Source organism: Drosophila elegans, unplaced genomic scaffold, assembly GCF_018152505.1.
Source record: "Drosophila elegans isolate 14027-0461.03 unplaced genomic scaffold, ASM1815250v1 contig_208, whole genome shotgun sequence".
Lineage (NCBI taxonomy): Eukaryota > Metazoa > Arthropoda > Insecta > Diptera > Drosophilidae > Drosophila > Drosophila elegans.
Genome location: NW_024545578.1, coordinates 10,404,631 through 10,423,069, shown reverse-complemented (window position 1 = coordinate 10,423,069; position 18,439 = coordinate 10,404,631). Strand labels below are relative to the sequence as shown.

At 39.8% G+C, this 18,439-nt stretch overlaps 2 protein-coding genes across 2 annotated transcripts; one reads left to right on the top strand and one right to left on the bottom strand.

The window, feature by feature from the left end:
• Window positions 1–4,004: 4,004 nt before the first annotated feature.
• Window positions 4,005–5,098, bottom strand: LOC108146640 (fibrous sheath CABYR-binding protein). The gene is made up of 2 exons (XM_017272685.2): window positions 5,036–5,098; window positions 4,005–4,901 (listed from the first exon to the last, which is right to left on the bottom strand). The coding sequence occupies exons 1-2, from the start codon at window positions 5,036–5,038 to the stop codon at window positions 4,104–4,106; spliced, it is 801 nt and encodes a 266-aa protein (XP_017128174.1). The 5' UTR covers window positions 5,039–5,098; the 3' UTR covers window positions 4,005–4,103.
• An 11,623-nt stretch (window positions 5,099–16,721) lies between these two features.
• LOC108146632 lies at window positions 16,722–17,935 on the top strand. Its single transcript, XM_017272677.1, has 2 exons — window positions 16,722–16,813; window positions 17,175–17,935. Exons 1-2 carry the CDS (start codon window positions 16,811–16,813, stop codon window positions 17,823–17,825), a joined length of 654 nt encoding a protein of 217 aa, XP_017128166.1. The 5' UTR covers window positions 16,722–16,810; the 3' UTR covers window positions 17,826–17,935.
• Window positions 17,936–18,439: the final 504 nt, after the last annotated feature.

The window sequence follows — 18,439 nt, the reverse complement described above, 5'->3', positions numbered from 1 at the left end:
AATAAAACTGGATTTTATGGTGCATCCTAGTCGAATTTATATAAAAAAGATAAACTTAATATTTTCACTTATCACGTAACATTATTTATATTAAAATGGTCATTAAAACAATTATTGATCTAAAAACTACAATTTGGATATTTAATAATCTAAAAATAAAATCCCCCTATGATATAAAATAAGATCAAACGTGAATCTTATTTGAAAAGTAAATAAATAACTTGTTTGGCTTTAATTAATGACAAAATAAGGGAACCCTTTGAATAGAGCTTGGCGAATGCACAATCTAGAGACTATAAAAAAGGACTTGAAATTCTGTTTATTTAAAGTGAACCAAGAGAAACTCCCATTAGTGATGTGAAAAGTGGTGTCCATAACTGGCAGTTGACCAATTGTGTAATCCGATGCGACGTCAACAGTAATATTTTATCCGGGCCCTGGCATTTCATTGCTAGCCTGCTGTGTGGAGAGTGCCCGGGGCGAGAACTGGACGAGCAAACAAGGCCTAATAATTAACCAATTACCTGTCGCACTTCAAAGCTCCTGACCTGCACATCCTGCTTCTCGGGTAACACACAAACACACACACACACCCATACTCAGAAAAGTAGAAACCCTTTTTTGGCCCTTTGGTGCTACACTGCACCCGAATTGAGTTGCCTGTTGCTGCTGGTCGGAATCTGACCAGAGGCCACAAAACTTTCATCGTCAGCTGCGGACAGATGGAGAGGATTCCGAATTGCTTATTCATAGCTCACTGGCAACCAAATGAGTGGCCATTAACGAGTTCTTGATGGAAGTTTGGGTTCTGGTCGGGCTACAAATAGTTGAGACCGTGCCATGGACAGCAAAGATTAACCCGGATCAAATTTGGCTCACAGAGTAGCAGACGAGATAAGCTCGAGTTAGTTTGCGGTTGAGTGGCTCTAAAATTTTGCAAATAATCTAACGTTTTAATAGAAAAATCTGTGAAAAATTACAAACAAGTAAAAAGATACATCAACGATGATAAATCAACATATTTATTTTAAGTTCTACACTTCAGATGATTCATTCCAGAGAAAGTCGTTATATTTTTCACTGGATACTTTTAGACAGTGATTTTATGAATTCTTGCATACATAATATATATTTTGCGGTATTTATTATATAATATATATATATATATTACAACAGTCTTATTATGACTCTTAAATTATGCACAATTAATATTTGAACGTGAACAAATTGGGCTTATGAATTTGGCAGCCTACGACTCGTTGACAAAAGTATAAATTTTATTTTTAGCACTCAATTAGGGGGAGACATTGATTAAGGGCGAATGTGGTGCCCAACAACGGCACGTTCCACCTCCGTGCATCGCTGGGAAACCACCTCCAAAGCGTCACATCCTCGGGTTAAGGATGCCACCTCGATGGCCGTTAAACGCGGCACTTGACAGCCGACCGTCTGTGTGAAAGTATCTCGTATCCTGGCATCCTTTGTTTTTTATGCTCGCCGCTCGAAAGACAAAGCGTGTATGAAATGTGCACCACAGGGAAAAAGGGAGAAATGGAGAAAGGAGGGACATCATAAAAGGAATATCCTGCATACGCAGTCGGTAGTGGAATGAATTTTTCCTGCCATTTACGAGCTCAACTCAAATGGCCTGCAGTGATTCCTGCCCTTGCCAGCCGCACATACTCCGTGTTATCTGTCAGAAAGCGCTGTAATGCACAAATTAAATTTATAAATATGCATAATAATTTTTAATAACATTTCACAGGGCGAGACTGTCACTTGCAGGGCCGACATTTTTCCAGCGAAATTGACTACCCGAGGGCAATTTGATTTATCCCAGGTTAAGGCGTAGAATTTCGACTGGAGGCGTATTTTTTTTTGCTGGTGATGTCAAAGGTAATCCGAAGTTCAGCTCAGCTGGAGTTTTATCCCTCGATTCGTATTAAATTGTTATGCAACATGTAATTGTCTTCCTTTTTTTGAGAATTCACAAGAGGATTTAAAACTTAATGTTAAAGGTGATTTAAAATTTGATTTTAAAGCTCATTTAAAGCGTGGTGTTAATAATTGGGTTGAAACCCATAAATTTGGTTTACGAAACCTGTTTTTCTGTAAATTATAAGTTAATCTTTCTTCTTGACTGTTCGATTAATATCTCACCAAAATGATCTGATATTGTGTTTAGAATTAAGGTAAAAATAAATTAAATTAATAAATTTTAAAAATTGGTCAAAGCTAGCTCCTTTTTTATGCAGGGTTTAAAACAGCTCTCAATGCTTTATATTTTTTGCTTTGACTGTGCTGTTGCTGTGAACATTCTGGAAGCCGAAAGTCACGATTCTTTAACAACTGCTTAACAAAAAGCATTTGTCTTTAGTATTACCATTATTTACTTGTTTAGTTTTTGGATATATTGCTAAAGTTAATTGAAGTTCGAGATGAGAGCATATGGCGCAGGTGGGTGAAGAAAGCTGTCATCTTTGCGGAATGTGTAGCAAATCGTTTTGCCAAATATGTTTGCCATTTCGCTAAGCAGCATTTCCCATCACTGGCGTCACTTTAACCCAAAACACACAGGAGCACACTTGGCCAGCTTGTACCCACTTGATGGTTTTGTGATTCCCTCTCACAAACACAAATGTCCTTGCGGGCGGGCACTCAAAACGATTGTAGCCGCTTGTTGCTCGGCTTGTTGCTCCTGTTTCCCGTTTCCCGATTCCTGATTTATGCCGCTGTCCTCTCAATTTAATATGCAATAAGCGGGCTGTCACAGGCAGCTCGACCCAAGCCCTTCTTTTGCGATTCGGATTCGTATTGCGATTCCGATTGCGATTGCGATTCCCTGGGGGCCATTGGACCTAAAACAAACATGCGGAAAATGTTGCTACGGGCTTATCATATTTGGACAGATGCTGGAATGCAATTGAGATTCCCTCGCCTTCGGTTCGCCTGTCTGGGCAGCGAAAAGTGCAAAGATTTTAATTGAATTTCGCACAATTGATTTCATAATTTAAAAAAAAAAAAGAAAAAATGGAGAAGAGGACGTGATGGGGGAAGCGAGTGCGAACGCAAGCACAAATTGGCCAGTGAAGAGTGAGTGTGTAAAAGTGACGAGCTGGTCATTATCTGCTCTGTACATCCCCCCGCTGCCGCTGCCGCTGTCGTCAGTCAAAGTAATTTAACTTGAGTGAGCACTTAATGCTGGTCCTCTTGCGGAAGATTTTCCGGAAACCATTCCTTTTAGCACTGCCATTGAGTTGAGTTAACGCGCAAGTGCATTAATTAAGATCCAAAGGCGTCCATGGCAACCCAACATTGGGCGCAGGAGGATGCGGGCCGAGCATGAATATAAAACCCGGCAATGATTTTCATATTGAAGGCTTCAAAGGGGAGCAGATGCCGGCAGGCATTCGGCATAAATTCAGCTAATTGATGACTCACATATAAAGACCCTTTTATTGACACTAAACAAGGCTAAAATGTACAACGTAAGCCAACTGACTGCGGAGTGCGGACTGCGGAGTGCGGAGTTCAAAGCCACTCAGCGCGTATACGTAATGTTATGTTTGTTTTGGCAAAGGTAGTCAATCTGCTTGTTGACTTTAATTATGCAAGTACATAAGGCTTTGCTTCTATTTTAAGCTTTTCATTATCAAGTCCCTGAATAGGATTTATTGGTTAATTAACAATGCAACAGTTTGTATGCTATAAAATTAAATCTTATGATTTTGTTTAGCTTTTAAAGCACATATTTTCATATTTCTTGCTCACCTTTCTCTTGGCTTTTTTTAAATCGCATTCAACTGCATTTTGCATGATTGCGTACTTAATATGCATAAATAACACAATAATTATGTTAAACATTATTTGCAACTTTTTCCGCGGTTCATAATCCGCTCTCTTTCTTGCTTTTCCCTTTAGAAACGTTTAATACATATTATGAAATCATTTTACCTATAAGCATTTAACTTTTTTTTTCCTTTTTTCCCTCACAACTGTGTTTGTACTGTTCAAAAATTAAATTTTATTTAGAGCAATTAAAAAACATCAACAACAAATGAAAGGTGAATAAACGTTAGCAAATCGCTGGCAAATTGAAAAGTTTAAAATCTGTAACGCCTGATGGCGCGGTACTGGTAGCCGTCGTTGGTCAGCACGGCACTCTCGCCTCCAGCCGGACCCTCCACGATGACCTCCTCGCCGCCAACCGGAGGCAGGTACTCCGGAGCGGCTTCCCGCAGCTCGGCGGGCATCTCGGCCGGCTGCTGGTAGTGGTAGCCATCCTGGAGCAGCTGCCCGGATACGGTGGGCACATCCACCACACGGACATCGGCTGGCTCCTCGGGAGCGGCCACCTCGGCTTCGGTGGTTTCCTCAGCCGGCGGAGCGGCCTCAGTGGGCGGCAGGTACTCCCGGTTCACCTTGGGCTCGGCGGCGGACACGACCTCCTCGGTGTCATCGGCCGGAGGAGCTTCGGGAGCAGCAGGAGCAGCTGGAGCCTCCTGGGCTGGCGGCAAGTAGGACTTGCTGGGTGGCAGATACTGCCTGGCTGGCTGCAAATTGGAGACATCCCGGCGGTTGCGATGGCGCAGCTTCAGGCGGCGCACAGTGCGGTACTCGTAGCCCTCGTCGCCCAGGACAGTGCCCTCGGGATCGGCTTCCAGGGCAGCCGGTTCGGCTTCCAGGGCAGCCGGTTCGGCTTCCAGGGCAGCCGGTTCGGCTTCCACGGGCTCAGCACTCAGCATTGCAGCCTCGGTGATCGATGGAGGCAGGTACTCCACGGCAGCGGGATCCACCAGTTCCGAGACATCGCGACGCAGTCGGGATTCGAATTGGGGAGCACCCAAAGCCACGCTGGCCACAGCCGACAGAGTAAGGACACCACCAAGCGAGAAGATTTTCTAAAAATTAATATTATTAATTTGATTAATATTCTGGTTTCCATTTGATTAAGATTACAGAAGGAGTATTTCTGTTTTTATTATTTTATGTTTTTACTAATCCTTTTCGAAAATCCAAATCCTCGAGGACTTACCATTTTTCAAGTTTGCTTTCTTGGGTTTTCGATTTGCGTCTTGCAATTGAAAGTTGCCTGAGCTGATTGATGATTTGCCAACGGCCAGCTGCTCAATTTATAGCCAAAAAACGAGTACGACCACAATTGGGAAAACAACAAAAACAAGGCAGAAACAATTGGAGGCACTCGAAAGTGGAGTGCTCTTCTTAGGGGCTTCGCCTTGCTTCAGATTTGCTTTGGGCAATGTCAAGTGGCTCAGCTTTTGTCCGTCGTTCAACGGCTTGACCTTTCAACACCACATTTTAATTTTACTTATTTTTATAACGTTTTTACTTAGCTCTAAATATATATTTTTGAGGTGTTAATTTGCCGGACCGCCAAAACGTACGGAAGTACTCTGTAAGGGCTCTTCAAAATCACTCTATTCTGTTCTGTTTCCATTTTCAGTTAACTTTTACCCCGATTTTCTCACAGCCATTTGCGTGCGCATGAATAATTAACATAATTTAAATGCGTATTACATTGAAAATAAACCCCAAGCGTAACTGTCACAGCCAATGAAATTGTCATCAAAACTTGTTGCGGATATTATTTATTGATTGCGTTTTCACCCATTTGTTTGCCTTTTGTTAACCAAACATTGTGGGTCATTAAATAGGCATAAGCATAATTGCCCATATTACATTTTATAAATTCAATTGCGGTCCTGGTATAAAAAAATTATATCACCTATCGAAATAAAGAAGGTTTTAAATTGTTATCATAACAGCAGCAAGCTAAAAATCACCTTTATTTCATAAAAATTAATATGTATATTGAATAAAGATTGCAAATCAGCTCTTTATGATTTTTTTAAATAGATTATTTAATAATGTGCAACATTACAAATTAGAATCTATAACAAATAAACTTTTTTCTTCTTTTTTCCATAATTTTTGTCAGTTTATTTACCTTTTTTTGTTACCCTCGCTGATAAAAGTACGTTTTCAGGGATTTATTTATAATTATTTACCACTTATGTAAACGAATTTTGGTATTCTGGCAGAGACTTAAATTGCCCTGTTTAGCCTTGCGTTTAATTTTTCTGGTGGCATTTAATGAATTGTTAATGAATGAACGAGCCACATGCCCTCGCATGTGAAACGGATGGCGAGAGATTTGTACTCCCTGCTGCGATGAGCTCCTCATCCTGCTGCATGCGGCACATAAATCATTCCCTGGTTGTCGGCCTAAAAGGCGGCAACAACTTCCGCTGGCTCTTTAAGTTTCCCGCAACGCAATAATTCTTGCCATCCCTATCCATAAAAAGGGGGCCCAACTTGTTGCTTAGCCAAGTTTAAAGTGTCGGAGGAGGCGGCTTCTGCCACTCGGCCACATTTCTCGCCCAGCTTCTTTGCATAAAAGCCACTCATGTGTAATATTTTATGTTTGCCATTTGGGGGGTAGTGTATCTGCCGCCTTTTTACTTTTCCTTTCGAGGTGTGAGGCGAATAATTTATAGCGAAAACCGGCAAAAAGAACAGGCAGATGGCATATAGGATATGTTGAGCCATAAATTGTGCGGGCTCATTGATTCCAGTGTGTGGGTGTGTGGGTGTGTGTGCTCTCGACTTCTGATTTCGTTTTTATACGAATGTTAAACTTTAGCTATGTCTATTTGCAGTCGGGATGCTTCTTGGCCTGCTTGTTTCACAGTCAATTTGCATGTTGGGTCAATGAAACGAGCCATCAAGGGTCTAAATTAGGGATGGTGAAGGATCGATTTATAAATTTAACTTATATCTTGAGAGCTGTGTAAAATAAAAATGCCGCATGTAGTTACTTTCATAAAGTGAAAATTTCTATTTGTCCATACATTAATATAGAGTGCAATTTTAGTAAAATATGTTGTTAGTTCTTTTTTGAGTACAACTCATTATTTTACATTATTTTTGCTATTTAAATATCAAAATTTCGGAAGGCAACATCGTTAGGTATATAGCATTATTTTACGATTACGTTCATAAGACATCACCAAAATGGCAGGATTACATATTAATTAACTTTTAATATATTTCCAATTTTTCATTTTTGTAGACCCATATTTTAATCCAAATTTTTTCCAAAACTTATTTTTGGCATTGTTTTTTTAGCATACATCCCTAATCCGAACAGCACAGCAGCGATTCAACGGTCATTAGCCGTTAAAGCTGCTGTAAGGACCAACACCTGAATAGAAATTCGTCCTGTAAGCCAAGGAGAAGCAAAAGGGGTTGTACTATAAAAGACGCCCGCGGCTCCCTCGGCAGTCAACTTGAGAATGTTTGTCGAGGCTCACGAAAAGGGCAGCCCCAAGACGAAAATAGAGAAGTCTTGAGTGGCAACCAAAAGGAGTGGATGACGAGCTCCTCTTTAGTTTATGCAAATACTAGGACTTCTAGGCGCCGTGGGCAACCGCTCACTTGGCATTTATTAGGTTAAAATATTTATAAAATTTAAATGGGAACAGCATCACGTAAAGAAAAAAAGTAGTAAAAAAGGGTTCGACGACCGTCAAGCCTATGGGTTTACAAATTTAAATTACTTTCCCTTATTGCTTTTTCTTTTTTTTTTTGTTGCGTGGATGGATGGAAAGTATCGCAAATCTCAACATAGAAATCCTTTTTTGTTAACAAATTTGTCTGCATGTTGCCAGTCAACCAGCATCCGTCTTCCTCGGTAAGGACAAGCATTTGCAATCATTTAATTTTGCATTTGCGTTGACGTTGCTTCAATTAATTGGACTATAAATCCAAGTCACTCATTCTGTGGGTTGTGACAATTTAATTGAATTGGGTCCTCATCCCCCCAAAGTGCTCAGCCCTTAGTCATCGATTGGGTTAGCCCCGTGATCCCGTGCTTATGGCCAAAAATGTTTTGTTAATGGGAAACGCTTGCGGCAGGTAATTAAGCCACGGCTCCTTGTCACATGTGATGTAGTTGATCTAGTCACATCCAGTTGGGTATATGATGTGCCCGAAAGTCGCTTTCGGCTGTCAGAGTTGTTGAAAAATTGATGAGCTTCCGCTGGTGGATATGCGGATTCGTGGGCGTAAGAATCGGATGAGCTTCAAGCGCCGAGATAATGACTAATCAGAGAGCCGTCATGGTTGAAGGAATTTAATAACTCTTTAAACTTTGCTTTTGAAGTTGGATTATGTTTTTAATATATTATCTCACACCATTTTTAATTTTTACAAAGCTTTAAAAGAAATTGCATAAAATTTAAAGAACAATAGTAAATATTAAATTACATTTTCCATTGCTTTTAAAAGTGTTTTTCTGTACTCTTCTTTATATGAGTCCCAAGTAAAACCATTTAGTCAAAATATTCTCTAAAGCTTTAAAACTCAATTTGATTATAAATATATATATATAAATGCATAATCATGCCATTAAATCTTTAAAAAAACCCAGAAAATGTGGATAGCCCTTCCGCATTTTATAAGTTGAGTGCAAAGATTAGTTTATTGCTCTCCCATTGACGCTGAAAACTCAGGAATTTGTTGACCGCAATACCTCATCAATCATTCGCCCCATATTCCGGACCACCTTTCCGTTCGCATTAAATTATAGTTTTCCCAACCCATCCATCTAGTCATCGCCTGCAACCAGAGTTCCAGACAAGCCCCAAGAATGCTACGCATAAATATTTATAAACTCCAGACGAGAATGTGAAGCCAACGAGCCAAAAATCGATGGGAAAGCAAAGGTTTTTTTTGGGCACACCCGCACACATTTTTGGAGGTGTTCTTTGGCTTGTGAATTTTTAAAATTCAATTTAAATTTATGTACCCAGAAATGGCGTGCTAGGAAAAATACTTGTCAGCCGGCAAGCGAAAGCGAAACGTTGACGAAATGAAAATCGAAGATTTGGCAATTAGATAAAAGCGGCTAAGTGGTCCGTTTTCTGCAGGTATTTATAGCCGGAAGCGGGCGACCATCCCTCGAGGTTTATTTTATTATTCGGCCAGCCAGGGGTTTAAATAAATAAAAATGCCAAAAGTATCGCAGCGGCCGAAAGGTTAAACTCCAATTAGCTGTGCACTGGCTCGTGATAATTAACTGGGCGAGCGCGGAAAAAAAGGGTTAAGGAACGGAATTTATTGTTTCGCTGCTCAACGTTGCGTATGCGTAATTTCCAGTCAAGAGAATCTGGTGGCGCAAGTTCGTTGACTTGACGCTTGACGTTCCACCTATTCATATTTCATTAAAAATCAACCAAGGACGGGCCTTGGAAGCTTTTGGGCGGCAAAGGACGAAAGAAGGCGAAGGCTGCTGCACCTGCGGCATTGTTAATTTCCCCAGACACCTTGCAACCAAAAGCGTTTCGCCTCGCTTCCCTCGTCCAAAGAAATGAAAATGAAAACAAATAGGAATCCAGTCCGATGGGGATGGGGGGGACTTCTTGAAAATGCGACTGGCTAAGGGGAGTACATAGGTCAACAAACAGCAACAATTTGATTTTGTTTGCCTTGCCCTCCGCAGGTTTGTTTGTTTGCCGATCTGTTTGTTTGCGAAATTTTTGGGGAAGCACAGGTCTGTCGTCCGCTTGACACGAAACATTTTGCACCTGAAATTTTACCAAAAATCAAGTATAAAGTGCATTGAAAGAAAACCAATCTCTTCTTTTTGAAAATACAATTTTATAAATTTTTGAAAATACAATTTTATAAATTTTTGAATATACAATTTTATAAATTTAAATTTTGTGGTAATTATATCAACCACAAAATGTTAACTTTTAATTTACAAAATATTTTTTGAGAACAAAACAACAAATTCATATATGTTTAAAGTTTGGTAAATCTTTAAGAAGATAAGGTAAAAAGAATATAAATATGTTAGTGGTTATCAGTATAAACTACCCATTTAAGCAAAATAAAATAAATGATTTTGTTTTCTTTCCGTGTAACTTTCCGTTTCACTTTTAAAGTAACCAAAAATAATGGAAACTGCAACTGCAGCATTCTGGCGAGTTCATTGAACAGGACATTTCGTACTCACGGACTGCCCGTCAGGATAATGACTTTGTTTCAATTAGAATGGGACTGCGAATGTAAATGCGAATGAGAGTGAGAGTGAGAGTGAGGGTAAAGGAATCCCCAGAGCTTTGCTGGCCGGATTTATATTTTTTTAATTAGGTCTTCTGGGCAGCAGACATTTGAAGCTCAGTTGAACGCACTTCAATTTCAATTTACTTTTAATTATTCGCCCATTTGTTTTCACTCTCATTTTGCTCCCGCATTCTGCACATTTTAATATGAAATAATTGTTCGACTACGGCACAAATAACAAGGGCAAACATGGCAACAATTGGCGTGTCGTTTAAATGACTTTCGAGAGTCGCACATCGATATGGCCAGAGGGATGGGGATGAGTTGGCGGCGGACAATATTGGCCAGGTCCAGGTAAAGGTCCTTCGCTCTGCGTGTTCGCTCCCTTGTTTGTGTAACTTGTTAAACGGCAGATTCGTTTCAATTAAGTTTGTAGCCATCAGTTGTATACTTAATTAGTTGGCATAACCTCTGGCTTCTGTTCTGCAATAGCAGCTTGCAGACTGTTTTAAACGGTAATGTGGATTTTTAATTGAAAAGTTTTTGTTCATGTGGAGAGAAATCAATAGAGACCAACTTCATATTGAGAGTAAGAAAAATTTTAGATTGGTTGCTTGATTGATAAAAAAGTTTAATTAGCTTATTTGCAAGTTATACACAATTTAGACAGTGAGTAATATGATACTTTAACTTTATTTAAACATCTTTGCCAATACATATTACATATATTACTATACTATTTTTGAATTCCACATTAGTTTTTAATTTAAACCCCCTATATAAGTTTTAAAAACTTTTTAACTTGTTTAACCTTTTTGTATTTAAATATTTCAGCTATAATGCAAAGGTAATTGATTTTCTTATATTTTTGCAACTTTAAAAGGCAGTATGATATCAAGTTGATATCAAGCCATAAAATTACATTAAACTGTAGATAACACAAATCCCTAACTCCCGCTGAGTCCTTGTTATCCAGCATGGAGCGTTTATTTATGTAAGGTGTCACCGGCATTGGGGACAGGTTAGTTGATGGCACTCGCCGATTATCTTGTTCCAGCAATTTGCCACATTTCTATGCGGCGCTTTGTCGCCTTGGATAGCACAGCAAATTGAGCTTAATTGGAAATTACACACCAATTTCCACTTGTTGTTGCCGTCGCCGTTGTCGTTGCCGTTGCGACAAGGACGAGGATGTTGTGGGCAATTTCATATGCATTACATAAACTGATTCTGTTCGAGAGCGGCCACTTTGTGTCCAGTTAATATAATTAGTTTCGGCGTAAAATTGTAAACGTCAACCGCGAAAGACGATAACGCACACGAGGAATTTAAACCGCACACACAAAACAGGACAAGGACATTATTGCGGCTTGACAAAGAAGTGAAAATCCTGCGGTCAAGGGCTGACAATCCGGAGGTATTAAAGTTTTCCACTTGCCACTCATTATGCCACATATTCTGCCAACTCCCACTCCCATTTCCCGTTTTCAGTGGAAAATTCAGTCATCCCGCCCACGCAACGCGTCAATAGAGGAGCCCCAAAGCCGGAGGATATTTCCGTTCAATATTTGTACAATTTCCTATGTTTGCGCAATAGAATTTGCCGTTGACATGCCACTTTTTCCTGCTCGTGGGCGGTTTGCAATATGATGTGAACATAAAAAACTTTGCATGTTTTTGTTGCCCAATATCTGGTGGTAGATGGGACAGATTGAAGGACCCCGGGTTTTTGATTAGATGTCATCCGCTCTTTCCACCGAAAAAGCTGCCCAGCAAAGTGTGAAATTATGAACATTTTCGGTGGCGCGCCAGGTGTGCGGCGTGTGTTGATTTTTAATTACCTCTAAAGCAAATTACGTATACGCCGCATTACACGCCAGCAAGTGCGTCTAATGCGATGTCTGCTCTGGGGATCGCAATGTGTCATCTACTTTGATAAGCTGACTGCTTGGAAAAGGGTCTTATATTTGAACATTAAAGGTCGGTCTTAAAGGGTGTTGTTTAAATTTTTCTTATAAATTTCCTCCGCAATAAAGAGCATTGTAAAACCTAGGCACCATTTTTCATTTCTATATTAATAAATACAAGCACATTGTAGTTTGTTGTTCTGTAACCATTTGTATTTAGTTGGGATTAAATTGTGCATAATCACCACAGCCAAAACTATTAAAAAACGAATAAATAAATGAGCTTACAAACGTTTTATTAACATGTTGCGATATATTAAAAATTAATTCGATTTTTAACATCATTATTAAAAGCAGTTTTTTATTCTGGCCATAATTGCCTGTGTCAAAAACAATTAACAAACAAATAAATATAGTATATGAGCACGCAAACGTTAAAATAGCAAGTTGTGGTTTATTAAAATCACATTTAACGCTTAATTAGAACACCAACATAAACCACTTTTTCTTTCGTTGGTATTAAAGTTATAATTAAGATGTAATGTTAATTAAAAAATTAGTCAGCTGACTCAGCCTGAAAAGACCCACCAACACAGCGAGTGTAAGTCATTCATCTAACCAAGTTCTGTGCCCAGGCCCTGAAGGTCCTTCGTCCTTTTTCGCGGCGTGGTAATGAAGGCACAAAAGTGCATTCAACTGAGCGTGAAGGCGGCGACAGCGGGAATTGACAGGACAGAGGCTAGAAGCCGGAAAAGGATAAGCAAAATGGGGCGGGGCAGAAGGATGTGGGGGCGGCATTCGCGAGATTCGCTTAGGCCACGACAAGACGCCACCACAAAAGGGTTGACGAAACTTTTTGAAGTTGCCACAAAATTGCGTTAACTTTTTAGTAAGTCACTTGATTATTTGGTCGTCGCCTCGCCTTGCCTCATTTCTGTGCCTCTGAAGGAGGTAAAAATTGCTTCAATGAAGTTGCCTTGTCGTCGGCTTGTCTCCGGTTTCCCAACCGCACCGAATCCCCTCTAGAAAGGATTCAACCCCGCTTGACCTTGTCTTGATTTGGGTCGGAGTTTTGGCGGTAGCTGTTGGAAACTGGCGACATTTAGCGCATAATTGAGACAATTAAATTCGCTTTGACAATGCGACCCAAAGTGCGAGAGAATCGAGGCAAATCAACAGCAAAGCGGGAATGAAATGTAATAAATAAACCAAAAGACTTTGGGAAAAGGGGGGAATGAAGTTCAAGGAGTCTGGCACAACACTTTGCCAAAAGGAATTCCAAATTAATTGCGTTTCTGCTCGGGGTCAGTTCAATGCCAAGAGATAGAGATAGAGACACACAAAAGATACATTTATCTTGACAATTCTGGTCCATTTGCTTTAATCTGAAGGCATTCCTCTTACTTAAATTTTAATTTATTTATTGTTTTTGGAATGGAAAATGATTAAGTAACTTGTGGGCATACCACATTAATTTAAGTGTTTCGTGTTTATAGTTGTAAGCTATTAAGATAGGCAACCATAGCAGAAGAGATATGATAATAAGAACCTGTCCAAGACTTTAATTTAAATATTAAAAATGTTTTTTTTTTAATTAACAAAAATGTTTTTTCTACATACCATTTTCTGCAAGTGTTTTCCTCGATGAAAAGGGTTGACAGAGGCCGAGCTGTAAAATGTAATTAAATTTTTTCTTCGGTCATAAAAGTCTTCTCTTTTTTTTCGGCTACACCTTCTGGAATTTCTTGTGCCTGGCCAGGATTTGATGTTCCTGCAGCCGTGCCTGTTGCATAAGTGATGTCTCGTCCTGCCGACTGTTTAGTATGCATTGCATTTCCCAAGCCGATTGGGCGTCTCCTTTGCGATCCTGCCAAACTGCAAAGCTAAGGCGACAGGCAACGGGCTCCGACTTATTTTATTATGCGGAAAGTGATATTCGAGGAACACGCCCAGGACGAACAGGACTTCCTTGCGGGTTCCCCTTGCCCCATTAGCCCCCTTCCCGATTCTGGTACGATGGCGCGTAATTGGAGCGTAATGTGTTAAGTTGACAGGCACGTGAATTGCCTCTAATTTGTTGCCTGTTTGTAGGTTGTCCTCCCTCTCCCTGAATCCTCTTTTCCAGCTTTTCCGCTTTCCCTTACACATCTGTTGCATATTTCACGGCGTGATTACATTTTGTTCACTTTCCTATATACTACCTCGTACTATGTGTGCAATAAAGTTCACAAGTTTTGCATGCAAATGACACTAAGTCTGCCAGAAGGCAAACATCAATCAGAGTTTGGGGAAGTCGTCGAGGTAAGGCAATTGACTTACCAAACAGTTAAGAGAAAGCTGCAATCTAAAGGAATATGAAATGATAGGGGATAAGGGGCTTGAAGCAACAGGTTATAAAAAATTAATCAGCACTATTTTTATTCATAGTTATACAAAGCCAAAGTTTTGTTTCGCTCTATAAAATTACCAAAAACATAAGAACAATAACTATACTAACCTTGATAACATTCCTTATTGAGCGAAAAAACTATAGACTTTCATTTCTACACTTTTGAACAGTCTCTATTAACTAAAGATTTTGCTTTCTACCACCTTCATTGATCTCTCCCAGGAGGAGTTTTTTCCATCAAACAGGTCCTGCTCCATTGGTCCATTAGACAAATTTGAATAGTTTTGCCCTTTCGATGTGTTCAATGTATTTTTTCGTTGTTTCATTCGGGGTTTTGTGTAGCTGGTTTTTCTTTGTGGATTACATTCGAAGGCCCCAAGTGCCAGCCGCTGGAACAAATATTCGTTTTTTTGGGCTACCCCCGTTAAACTATTTTAAAACAATCAACATAGAACTACAGCTGCATTGAAGCACACTGCATTTTCGAAACTTTTTAGACCACTATTACAGCGAATTTTAATTGAAGCTGCCTTTAAATGAACTGAGAGGTATAAAATCGTGTGGTCGCAGTTTAGTTGAAATTGCAAACTAAATATTTAGCTTTTCTGTTACGCAAACTGGTGCGGGAGAAGAGGAATTGAGGAGCAAACCCCTCAGATTTCTGGGGCTGCGGCATTGTGGGGAAGTTTTTCAATTTCTACTAATCCTCAGTATGCGTAGCCAGCTAAAAAAATAAAAAATCAAATTGAACTGGGTGGCAAAATGGACAGGGAAGGTTGTTGATTTTGGTCAGGTCGTAATAGCGGATCGAAAAAAAATTGCAAGCATTTTTATTCCCCGGTTTTTGTTTGCTCGCCGCATTGAAGACAGTATTAAAAAAACGCTAGACTTATTTTTTTTGTATGTCCTGAACCCACATAAAACGAGAACGCTGCACGCAAATATATATGTATGTTTGCATATGCGACCTTTTCTATTTTCAACAGGTAAAAATGTAAATATGCTCTAAATATCGTTTTAATAATGTATATTAGTCTATTGGCTTATTTTGGTAATTTTTAAATATAATTATTGAAATCTGAAGCAAAGCAAGCGTACAAAAACTAACATTGCCACAAAATCAGTTACTTTTTCCTTATAAATAAATAGATAAAATGCAATTGACAAACTTGTTTAAACAGATTAAAATAATTTTGAAAGTTTATTTGTCGTAAGCCAGCTGTGAAATATATTTAGAAGTTTACCCACTACCTTATTTATTTGGTTAATTAGCACAATCGACAACTCGGTATGGGTGTCAAAGTAATCACGATTCAGCCATTTTATTTTAAACTTAGAAACAAGTTTAAATCTATAAACAAATTTACTTTCCCCAAATTTATAGGGTGTTTTAGCTTATGTTTCTTTACAAAAGCCTTTCCCATTGAGCTGTTTTTTCAATGGTTAAAGATTGGTAGACTAATATATTTATTGGTAAAATGGATTTATGACAGCTTCAATTGGTTTATATCATGATTGAATATATTCTCTCGTCTTTTACTGTTCGCATACGGCTTTCATTCATTCTTTCTTTTCGTGTTTCAGTATGATTTTCATTTTCGTTATGATTTCGATTTCGATTTGGCGTTTCGTTTTCAATTTCATCTTAAGCTGGCTTAAAAAGCTGAAGAGCACTCGGTGTTTTGAACCCACTTCTTTTACAGCACCGGTCAAGTGCGATAATTCGGTTAATTGCTGTTGGATGATGCAGCAACAAATTACATCGATCCATTGCGTGACTTCTCCGACACAATTCTGAGCGAAGAGGCATATTGTATTCAGCACCGTCACCATCGTCGACCTGCAGTTGGTGTAATTGTTACAATGGCCCGAAACACTTGACATTGGCCCCTTACACTGGCGACATTGAAAGCCGGCTTTGAAGGCCCCAGAAACAATATCACAAATATAGAAAAAATGGTGTTTGTAGAATGGCGGAAGGGAATGAGGCGCAGCCATGCGATGGGGTGGGGTAATCGCTAACGAAAATATTGACAGATTCTTCGGCAATCAAATAGTGCAGAGCAAATGGGTAAACACATAAGCCGATCTCCGATCTTCGATCTTCGATCTCCAAACGCCGATCTTCAGGTCTTCAACGATCAATGACCATTGCCAGGGCCCAAACATCGAACATCCGGCTGTGAACTTCGAACACGTCTGAAGACGCTTGGCCCAAAAGGCGTTGCGTCCAATGTGTTAATGCGGTTCGATTGCGTTCGATTGACCATCGAACTTCTTTTAGCTGCCTCGCTAATTTTTTGTATAAATAGTTAAAACGATTTCAACAGCAGCAGCAAAACCCAACCACAGCTTGTACAGATTGGGCAGGTCAGAACCAGATCGCAGGGCAAGTGAAGTAAACGTTTAAATTACAAGAAATATGGTAAGTCACAGTGCAGAAATAATGTGTAATAACTAGCGATGCTAAGGTTTTTCATAACAATAAGCCCATAAAATTAAAATAAAAATGTTTAATCACTCTTGCTAAAAGCAAAACCCTTTAAAAAGTTTAAAAGGTAAATTTCTTGTTGATAATTTTAATTGAGTATGTCTTAAGCTAAAACATTTAAAGGAAACATTTTTTCGAGAGAATTAAAATGTTTTTAAATCAGAAAATACAGGAGACCGAAATTTGAGCTATGATGACTTCGAGTTTTAGAATTCCACTCATATAGACACCAAGTTAGAGAAGTTCAACCATAAAATTTTTATTTATTTATTTGTTGCTTTTTTAATTATTCTAGCAAGGATTCCAAGTGCTTTGCCTGCTTTTGGCTTCTATGAGCCTGGCCAGCTGTCGTTCGGTGGTGCGTCGTGATGTGAGCCACCTGCCGCTGGAGTACCTGCCTCCAGTGGTGCTGCCACCTGTGCCCAGTCGCGATTATCTGCCGCCAGTGGAGCAACATGCGGCCACCTTAAACCACGTGCTCCAGCCGCCCCGTGATTACCTTCCCCCCCTGCCCCTCAACAACGAGTATTTACCGCCTGTGGTTGAGGAGGAGGAGCAGGAGGCGCCCACCACCACCGAGGTAATAATTCCAGAAGAAACCACCACAGTGGAGGCCACCACCGAGGCAGTTATCGTCACCACCGAACCGCAGCAGGAAGTGGAGATAATCACAGAACCGCAGGAGGAGGTGGAAGTTAAGAACCTGGAGCAGGTGGAGCAGGCGCCCAAGGAGGAGGAGCCGGAGGTTGAGTCCGCAGTGCTCCTGGACGACGGATACCACTACCGCACTCCCTCTGTGGTTCCCAATTTGCTGCCCGTGAAGGAGTACCTGCCTCCTTTGGACGACAATGCCGTCGTGGAGGAACTGCCCAACGGCGAGGAGGACTCCTCCGCCCTGCTGGATGATGGCTATCACTATCGCTCAGTGAAGCGACTCCGCTTCTAGTCCCCAAAAGCCAGTCGATTTATTTTATTTCACTACGAATTTCTGTTTCTGTTCTGTGCGACACTTGTTGTTTAATTTTACAAAATACATAGACAAATACTTTGCCCAAATTGATTATTTCATACGTACTTTGAAAAGGGAAGACAAGCTAGAAGTTTTAAGTCAGGAAAAGCGAATAAGGGGCACTCAGTTATAAAATTAAGGGGAGTTGAACTTCATTTCAAGCATTTCGGAAATTAAATCTTAATTAAAAGTTTATAAACCAAAAATTGCCCAACGAAGTTACTTGGTTTGCTAGACTTGAAACATTCGAAACATTTTAATTAGTTAAATAAGTTGGTTATTTGCTTTATAAATAGATTATAATAGATAGATTATAAGTTTAAAGATTTCCAAAAATTTCCTGTAAAAAAGGCTAAGCTTATTTAAATGATTTTAAGTTGCTGAAAAGTTTCAGCGTCATCCCCCATCACGAATATACCCTCGTAATCCTTGCTTTACCCCTTAACAAGTCGATAGCTGCCGTGAACATTTCATTTATATTGATGACAGGAAATTAGAAAAATGTTTTCACAATGCGCACGGAACGTGGCAGAGCACTCTTCACCAGGAGA